We start from the raw sequence: 10,118 nt of genomic DNA, 5'->3' as shown, positions 1-10,118 counted from the left end.
TTAAACTCATGAAATCAGTCTGATTTTACCGGTTTTATTGAGTTTGACCGAGTTTGATTAATTTTGGATTTTTAACTTCACATGTTATATACATTAACTCATAAAATTATATAATTTTATGAGTCAATTCGTGATTTTAACAATATTGATGCTAGCAAATCTAGCATCGTTGTTGGTGGCGCAATAGCACCCCAAGTGGTGTACTTAATAAGGTAGGTTTGACTGCTGCCTCTCACATAGCAACGAGCACCAGAAGACCTAGCGTCGCCGCTGGTGGCATTGCCATTTTTATATATATATATATATATATATATATATAAATCCTGCCAAATCTAGAAAATCTAGGCTAGATCTGATGACCAGAACACTAACCAAATTTTAAAACAAAAATCATGAGAGAAATATTTTTTGGAAAAATAATTTTTCACACAAATTTAATTCACAATTAATGTTAATAATAATTAGAACATGTAATTAACAATTCTAATTGTCTAATGATAGCTCCGTTATCATTGTTGAGTTTATCGAAACACTTATATACAGTAAAAATGGTAAATCTTAATTTGTTATGGGAGTTCTAAGATCCTGTTAGATAATCTAGGGTTGTTTAGGGTTCATACAAAGATTACCAAAAGATAAAATATTATTTTCAGCTTCGAATAATTACTTCAAGGTTAAGTGTCGCAAACTATAAGTCGTTAAAATGTCCAACTTTTAACGGTAATCCACACGAACCACTAGTGAAAAATATCATAAACCCTTTTTAGGAAAGAGAGATTACTATTTCTTTGATTGCTAGCTTTTTTCTTTTGTGTTTTTCAGGTTTTTTATATTATATGTGTACTGTATAAAAAATAAATGGCATATTATTTTATTTATAGGAAAACCTGAAAATCTTATAAATGATAGAATAACAATTTATCCCCTTAAATAATATTACATATATTATTTCAGGATAATTTTAAAAATTTATTCAATTAAGTCCTAACTTAATTTTTTTAGGTATAGAATTGTAATTCCCTATATAAATTACATTCTAGTCCTTAGTTTCTAAAACTTATTAGTCACACTTGATTAAGATTTGAAACTTTTTTGAAATCAATATTATTTGAGAACAAATGAGATTTTTTTTCTAATTCATCTAGGATGATGAATTCTCTTTTGATTACTTAAATACCTTTACATATTTCATGTTATCCTCAATATATGCATGTTTATTACCATTGACTAGGACAACATGATCAAAGCGTAATATTTTCTATTTAAGATAACTTATTAATTTCAACTCTAAGGATAACTTACATAACTATCACATATGTTTTTTCATCGAAATACATAATCTCTCCACATGAAACTCTCATGTGGGTCAATTAAGTGTACATATCACCTGACAAACACTTACATATTAGTTCTAGATATCCCTTATAACTCAGCTTATGAGAATAACTACTTCATTTCATAAAGAAAAGAATATAATATATATTAATCTCAACGACTTTAAGTAATGTGTAGTCTTAATAGAGTATTGATTATGAATATTTATGAATAATACTTTGATGCAATATATATAAATCATATAATTACAATAACTTTATAATTTTCTGTGCAAAATATTTTTGTTACGAGAATTTTATTTTCTCTAAATTCATTAATCAAATATTAAATTCATTAATCATATATTTAATAAATATTAAAAATAAATAAAACTTTTATTAAAAATAAATATATTTATATGAACAAAATCAAAGTCATAGTCATGTGTAATTAATCTATTAACTACGTGTTATATTCATTATCACCTTACACATGAAACAAAATTTATGTCTTCTCTTTTGATAATTAGACATAAAATATTAGTCATAGAGGGAGAAAATGGAGGATGGTATAGAGAAAGATGCCATGATCCTTGGCAAACAAGGAGAGCAGCTACGTATGAAAAATGAAAAAAAAAATAAAAAAAAATCAGTAATCCAAAAAAATAGTATTGTAGAATAGATACGCCAAAACAAGCAAAATCCCTACTTCTTTACCGCGTAAGCCTTTTCAGCTTCTGCCCTGCTTCCAAAAAAATCAGCCAAAAATTAAAAATGTAATTAATTTTCTCAGTTTAATCTAATTAATTATAATTTTTAAAAATTAAAAATTTATATAAACTTCCCTATATAAATTTTCTCTCATTACTTCTAATATCATCAGTTACTCTACCCTCCCAATTTAGTAGTCTCCTTTTCAATTTAGATAAATCATACTAGATTGACTGAAATTGAAAATACATAGTAAATGGATTTTATTTTGATAAATTGGCAGAAAATACATGATGTAAATAATTGGTTTCCACAATTTTTAATGAATAAAAAGGTTAGTACATGTACTGTAATGGAAGAAAAAAAATTTCATTTTCCAAATCTAGTTTCCTACCCCCCTCCTTTTTTTTTTTTTACATTTTCTGCCCATGAAAAATAAAACTGTTTGAGAGTGTAATTGTGGTTGTTTTTTAAAGTATTTTTCACTCAGAAATGTATCAAAATAATTTTTATTTTATTTTTAAAAATTATTTTTGATATCAGCTCATCAAAATAATCTAAAAACACAAAAAAATATTAATTTAAAACAAAGAAAAAAAATAAAAAAAATTCAAATTTTTTTAAAAGCGCTTTTGAAACATAAAAAAAGGAGATCTTTGTACCGTTTTTGGATAATGACGAATTTGCCCCTCTTTTTTTTGGTCAGATGGAGGAAAGAAAAGCAAATTGAGCTAGATTTTCTTATTGAAAATTTCAATTTAGTCATTGTATTTCTAAATCTGTTTTATAATTAGATCTATGATTTTGAATTTTGCTTTTCATCCTTTTGATTTAATCGTGTTTGGGAGTGTGATTGCGGTTGCTTTTAAAAGTGCTTTTCATTCCAAAACACATTAAAATAATATTTTTTTTTATTTTTTAAAAATTATTTTTGATATCATCACATCAATTTGAAAACATCAAAAATATATTAATTTAAAGCAAAATAAAAAATAAAATTTTTTTAATTTTTTTCAAAAACGCTTTAGACTCGTAGTTTTTACAATTTTTCTAAAAAAAAACAGGAAATAAATGAAAAAGTACTAGTTTAAGATTTTTATAAAAACAAAAACTTAATATGCATCTACTTCACACAAAAAGTCTGAACCATCTACGTTTACCTTTAAAATATCATTCTAGCTACCAAAACAAATATTAAATCTTCATTCATAAGATGATAAACTTTATGTATTAGAAATATTTCTCTTAAGATATTGTAATGTGTAAATTAAAATTTACTTAAATAACTTTTTATATTAATAAAATTCATAAGATTATGTAATTAATTAAATTTAATTATCAAATAACATTAAAATAATATTGTAATATTTACATAATTTTACTACATTCATCATGTATATCATATATACAACCTTATTTATTTCATCTCCTTTATTTTATCAATTGAATCGCATTTCTAAAAACATTTCTTCAATGTTTATAAAGATATCTATTAAATTGAGGATTTAAAAAAAATAGAAAGTGATTTTATAAAAAAAACAATTAAGACAAACTTCAAATATATGCCGGTAATCTTAATTTTTGCACACAGTATCATTTTTATTATTATACTATTTTTATTTCTTAATAAGGATTTTTGTTAAAATTACTTAACAAAAACATTGAGTTTTTTTTTAATAAAATGATATCGTTTTTTTATAAAACAAAAGATGCAAGTGAAAATATGGATATTATTTTAAAAAAATTAAATTTTATGATTTGTTAGTATTTTTAAGATTTATGGAAAAAGATAATAATGATCGAATCAATCATAAGCAAAGTTATAAATTTTGTTTCGTTCTGGCCGATATATATTATATCATTTTGAAAAATAGAATAAAGTTAAATAAATTTTATATCATTTAGGATATTGGGTATTCCAAATTTCTCGTTAAAATTTTGGCCAAAATATCCTGGGTTTACTTTATTTATTTGATTTTGAATAAAAATTTGACAAAACTAAAATGTCATTTTATTGTGTGAAGAGTAAAGTAAAAAAATCATTTAATAATAATTAGTTAGAGCACAATAAACTAGATGATTTGATATTTAATCGTTATAATTTTAGGATTCAACAAGGATAAAATATTAATATTATTATATTAATAATAATATTGAAATTAATTATTATTATTTTTATTAATATCAATATTATTTTTTAAAATTAAATTTATCACTAATTTATATGATTTATATTCATGTTTGTATTTTTTAGAAATTAAAGCACAACAATGGATGCTTTAAATTCCATTAATATTGATAACATTGATTTTTATTGAATAAACGAATATGTGAAGAACATAAAATTCCTGATGGAGAGAATTAAAATTGGAATAATATTAAGACACCGTGATGTATTTTAATTTTAGAAGGTGAAGAGATCTATTTTGATAACGATAATAAAATTAGTAAAAATAATCATTTATTAAAAAGTCTAATTGATGATTTTTTTTTTGCATACCATCACAAGATCAATATTTTTATTTCTATGTTAATGATATAGATGCTATTTGATTTTTGCTTCTTTATATTAAAACCTTTTATATTTTAAATATTTTTATATTTTATTTATGTTGAATTACTTCAATTTAAAGTTAGTTTATCTTTATATTTGAATTAAAATTAAAATTATTAAATTCCTATTTTAAATCATATATATCTCCAAACGAACAACAAATTAGTTCAAAATCAAAATTTATTGTTACATTAAAAAAAACACCAAAGCAAGCTAAAATATTGTTTAGAAGTTTAATAGAAAATAAAATGAGGCAGCACGTATTCAACACGCGACGTCCAATGAGTCCAATTATTAGCGATCAATGAAAGGTGAAAAAGTTCCTAGACCAAAGCAATCCCAACCGCTCACAAATCTAATCCAACGGATCCATTATCTTACACGTGTCCTCAAACACTCCCTTAAAAAAAAAACCCTTCTCTCCACGCGCCCAGTCACTTTGTAAAGCCCTAAACCATTCCCGTACCGTTCCCGAATTGGCTTCTGCTCCGTTTTGCTGTTGCTCTATTCGTTATTATTCCAATTATTCGAACAAGGAAGAGTCGTTGCAATATAGAACAGATCTGATTGCTACAAGGTTAGTTTTTCACTCCATTATTATTCTCACTTTCTCTTTTGCTTTAGCTATGTAATGTAGGCGAATTTTGATACTGATTATGCTACGTGGTATTTTAATTTTATTTTTTTTCCTAATGTTTAGGGTTAGATGAGTGAGAATTATTTGAGAAATAACTAAATTTTGTGTATCGAGTAGTAGAAGAATGCATATAGGGAATCGGATTTCTGTTATGTTACGATTTCTTATCTTAGGAACAAAATCGTAGTTATGGTTTCTTTACCCTAGTACATTGATTTTGGCGTAATGTATTGGACCATGCATTATTACTTAGTCTTGTTGATAAGTGAAACTAAATATAATCAAGTTAAAATTAAATAGATGAATGCTGTGAAGATTAGTTTTTAGTAGTTCCATTTTGGTTCTTATTATTATGCGTGTGTCAATGCCGTTCGATGCATTTCTCAACTCAGGTGAATCTGCCCTTGTGTGTTGCAACTGTTTTGTTTTTGTTAAGTTTGCAATTTGTATGCAAATTTATTTTCTTGATAATCGATAGTTGTATTGCTCGTTATCATGTTTTGGAGCAGTAAATGTACCGTTGAGAAGCCCGGTGGTAGTAAGTATGGTAATGCTTAAAAGGGATGGATACTGTTTAATGCTTTACTGAATTGATATTTTGGACTTAGTTTAGATGGATTTATATTTCTTTTGTTTAATTCTAATTTAAGCAGACTTACCATGTAATCTGAGATCACACTTGGATGTTGATGTATCGGAAACCTTTAAATGTAGGAAACAGGAGTCCTGTCTACTAAACTGTGACCTGAAATTTTTCTTTCTTTTTCATGAACGCAAAAATTGTCCTGAGTTGCTAATTTCCACCATGATAAATTGCTAAATAGCTCATTTGATGACCAGTGCTTTATGAGCTATCTTACCTTTAGGACTTCAACGTGGTTATGAATGCTTTGGAGCTGCCTCTATACTTTGCAAGTTCTTGTTAGATGTTAGATATTTGATTCATTTCCATGTATTTGAATTGCTGTTGTCGTGACCGTCGATTTTTCCAAGAATTTAGAAAGCAAACTACCTTAGCATTTTTGTCTTTGTATATTGATTAAATATCCACGTAATTATTAAAAATATGTCTGCTTATGGTGTATGAAGTCAGTATCAGCATCACTACATATGATGCTTTCTAGTTCTAGTACTATTACTTGGAGTGGGTATGGATGCAGATCCCTATTAATGTAGGCTATTAAAAAGAGAAGTAGCAGTTTGCATGCAATGATGTATGCAGTCAGAGAAACTTCTAGATATAGAGAAAAAAAACTTTTTTTTTTCATCCCCTATAATAATGATTAATAATTGTTTCCCTAAACCGTGTTTTGATTATTTTAGTAGCATCTGCCCCTGAAGATATTATACTTAGTATTTCAGCTATGGATATTATTTAGAAAGAGGATCCACTATGCATACAGAGTGTCTGAACATGCGAGAGAAGCTCTATTTTTGCTCTGATTCAACTTATATGCATACATATGCAAGTCGTTAAGGAAAATTCACTTTCTCCTCTTTCCCTTGTTGTGAATATAATTCCCTACATGCTTTTGTTTATTCTTAAATGTGCCAACTGCTTACATCTTGGTGGTAAATTTGCAACTGCGCTGCTACCTGCTACACTGTTTGGGCCTCAAAGTGAAACAAATGTATTTTTGCATTAGAGTAAACTGGGAAGATTGGGCACCCAATGAACAGTTAGTTATGGGGGACAGGATCTATTACCTCCCTTTTCTTCTCTTTTTTCTCTGTCTTTCTCTCTCTCTTTTTATTTATTTATTTTTCTAAGGTCATTGTCTCATCTCTTATATCACAATAATGCAGGTTATGATCCCTTCAATATTCTAGCTGAAAGTGTATGAGTTGAATTATCATACACTTTGTGCATATACATTGAACAATGGCAGAAGGAATATCGAGCTTTTGGGGCCCTGTAACATCTGCAGAATGGTGTGAAAAAAATTATGTGTATTCATCTTATATTGCTGAGTTTTTTAACACCATATCAAATATCCCAGGCATTCTTTTGGCACTCGCTGGCCTTATAAATGCTTTCAGACAACGGTTCGAGAAGAGGTTTAGTATACTTCACATATCTAATATGATACTTGCCATTGGAAGTATGTTATACCATGCCACTTTGCAACACATGTGAGTACTCTTCTCTATTCTCCTATCTTGTTCATCATCTTCTTCTCAACTGCTTCTCAAATATTTGGACGGTTAGCAGCTCCTATATTTTGCCCATGGAACCTGTTATTGTGTAGGTAGAAGTGTGTGTGTGTGTATTTTTTCCTTTAGATGGATAAAATTCTTAAAAAGTTCTTGGTTTTGAATTTATGGCATACGATGCTGTAAGGTGCTAAGACTTTCATGCACAAAAGCTCTTGTTCTAGGTGTTTACGTCTCTGTATAAGTTGATTTTATGTTCATGCATACTGTTGAGTGAGGGAAGGAAAGGAGTTACACATAAGCAAATACTTTGTTGATGTTTTTTTATCGACTTTGTAGATTGACCAACCATTCATGCTTCTTGGTTTTGTATTGGGTTTCATCCCCTTAATTCCTTTAACTGATTTCTCAATGGAAATTTCCATTCAAGAATATTCATATTAATGTAAAAGAGCCCTCGAGCTTTCCTAGCTTAAGCAAAAGAATAAGGAGGATCAATCAACCATTGATTTTTACCCTTGAAGTTCCTTTTGAAGTTCTCACTATATTGTTTTCATCAAGATTGTTTGTTTTATCAACCCCCCCTTCATTTTTTTTTTAAGTATGTAAAGAAACTAGCACCCATGCTTTGAGGCTTCTTTATTTGTTGAATGAAATTCAGATAAAAATCTTGTTCTTTAAGTACTTTGTATAATTAGAACTCCAACTTAGTGCTTCCCAATCCTGTCTTTTTTCTCTTGTGAATGCCCTATTAGTTGATTGTTAAAAAAGAGAAGAAAATTACATCTCCAACCTACCTCTTATTCAATCCCTATACTTACTAAGGGTATAATAGTGCTTGACCAGCAAACAACATGCTTTGGGCACAATAAGGAGCAAGTTGTGAACTCGGTATTGGAAATGGTTTTTAGATTGAGAAACATGGAAGTTGTAGATTCAGTATTCCAATGAGTGGATAGGACATTGTATTGTATGTGTGATGTGATGGGCTAGAATTCATTAGGGTGGTTCTTCAGATTGCAGCTAGATTTGATGAGGTGCTGGTGCTGATGATTTAAAGAAGTGTTCAATTCCATATCTTATTGCGGGATTATAGGGTTTATTGTCTGGAACGCATTGCCTCATCTTATTTTATTCCCTTAATTGCCAATGAATGCCCCAGAATTGCAAAAACATTGAACTTCCTAATTTGTCCTGCATCTGCTGAAAAACAAATTTTATGTTATATGAAAATTAGTTTATTGCATCTAGTCCCCTCAATTTCCAGTGTCTCCGTCTCTTCTATCCATCTCTTCTATCCCGAGATAGTAACCAAGCGCTACCTTAGCAGGTTCAGTAATATGGTTTTTTAGTATTTATTCCCCCGTGGAAAAAGTTGGGACTTGAGACCTGTATTTTGATTTGTTGGATTTCATTCCCAAATCATGTGAACTTGCATGACATTGTGTAGCTTGTTTTGTTTGCTGGTTTATTCATTATGCTGATTAAGGTATTTGGTACTTTTGATTATCTTCAGGCAGCAGCAAGGTGATGAAACACCAATGGTTTGGGAAATGCTGTTGTATATCTACATCCTTTACTCTCCAGATTGGCACTACCGAAGTACGATGCCCACCTTCTTGTTCTTTTATGGAGCTGCATTTGCAATTGTCCATGCATTGGTTCGTTTAAGAATGGGTTTCAAGGTACATTATGTGATACTTTGCCTTCTCTGTGTTCCCCGGATGTACAAGTACTACATCTACACAAAAGATGCATCTGCAAAGCGGCTTGCAAAATTATATTTGGCTACCATTTTCATGGGAAGTCTTTGTTGGCTTTTTGATCGCCTATTCTGCAACAACATTTCTCGGTGGTACTTCAACCCCGAGGGACATGCTTTATGGCATGTCTTGATGGGGTTCAATTCATATTTTGCAAACACTTTCCTGATGTTTTGTCGTGCTCAGCAGTTGGGTTGGAATCCAAAAGTTGCCCACTTCATGGGATTTTTCCCGTATGTGAAAATTCAAAAACCAAAAACCCAGTGAGAGGCGCTGCAAAGCAAATGGCATCTTTCCCTTTTCACCTCGTTTGGAGGCAGATATATGGTTTTGGCAGGTTAACAAACAATAGCAAACACAATTCTTTTCTCCTGCATTTTCTAAATCGTTGTAAATGATAGCTGAACATTTTGACATCATTAGTTGGATTTTTCCATTTTGGTTGATTTAAGTTGTATAATTAGTGCTTTTGCCCTGAAGAAAATGTGCGTGGAGGGTACCCTATTATTTTCCTGCATGACAAAGGTTTTCATTCTGTTTAGCCAAAAAAATGTAAATTGCCATATTTATTATCCTCCCTTCAATCCTAGTCTGCGAACAATCTGATTATGAGAAGTTTCTGGAAAGATCAGTTGCCAAATTCATTAATGTGCTGCATTTTTTTGCATGCGCACTGTAAACACCAGACGTTCTTTCAATTGAATTAAAATTCCTCATGTTCTTCACGTTTCTTGGAAATAGTTTTCATTTTTTATTAGACTATATATATATTTATCTTTCACGTATTTTGGAAATGTTTTCAGTTTTTATTAGAAGATGCTTCCGTGGATGAACGTCACATATAATATAATGCAGCATGAAAGTTTACGCCATAAGCCAACTGTTAGGGGGTCAAACATGCCAAAGATGCACCGAGGGACGCAAAGGGCAGCGGCAGCTTACGTGACGGTGGCAAATTTGATTGGCAGCGTGCAACGGCTGTGAGT

The 10,118-nt window shown here is 29.7% G+C and overlaps 1 protein-coding gene across 1 annotated transcript; it reads left to right on the top strand.

Moving 5' to 3' along the window:
• Positions 1-4,991: 4,991 nt before the first annotated feature.
• Positions 4,992-9,758, top strand: LOC18107080 (alkaline ceramidase). Its single transcript, XM_006373008.3, has 3 exons — positions 4,992-5,155; positions 7,022-7,348; positions 8,886-9,758. Exons 2-3 carry the CDS (start codon positions 7,098-7,100, stop codon positions 9,397-9,399), a joined length of 765 nt encoding a protein of 254 aa, XP_006373070.1. The 5' UTR covers positions 4,992-5,155; positions 7,022-7,097; the 3' UTR covers positions 9,400-9,758.
• Positions 9,759-10,118: the final 360 nt, after the last annotated feature.

This window comes from Populus trichocarpa, chromosome 17 (genome assembly GCF_000002775.5).
Source record: "Populus trichocarpa isolate Nisqually-1 chromosome 17, P.trichocarpa_v4.1, whole genome shotgun sequence".
NCBI lineage: Eukaryota > Viridiplantae > Streptophyta > Magnoliopsida > Malpighiales > Salicaceae > Populus > Populus trichocarpa.
Note: the sequence above shows the minus strand (reverse complement) of the source record. Positions and strands in the feature narration are given on the sequence as shown.

What these genes read in the sequence shown, in the direction of transcription:
- LOC18107080 (XM_006373008.3), top strand. Translation starts at nt 7,098, where the DNA reads ATGGCAGAAGGAATATCGAGCTTTTGGGGCCCTGTAACATCTGCAGAA. An exon ending in CATGCCACTTTGCAACACAT is followed by an intron (nt 7,349 to 8,885) that starts GTGAGTACTCTT and finishes GATTATCTTCAG; the next exon opens with GCAGCAGCAAGGTGATGAAA.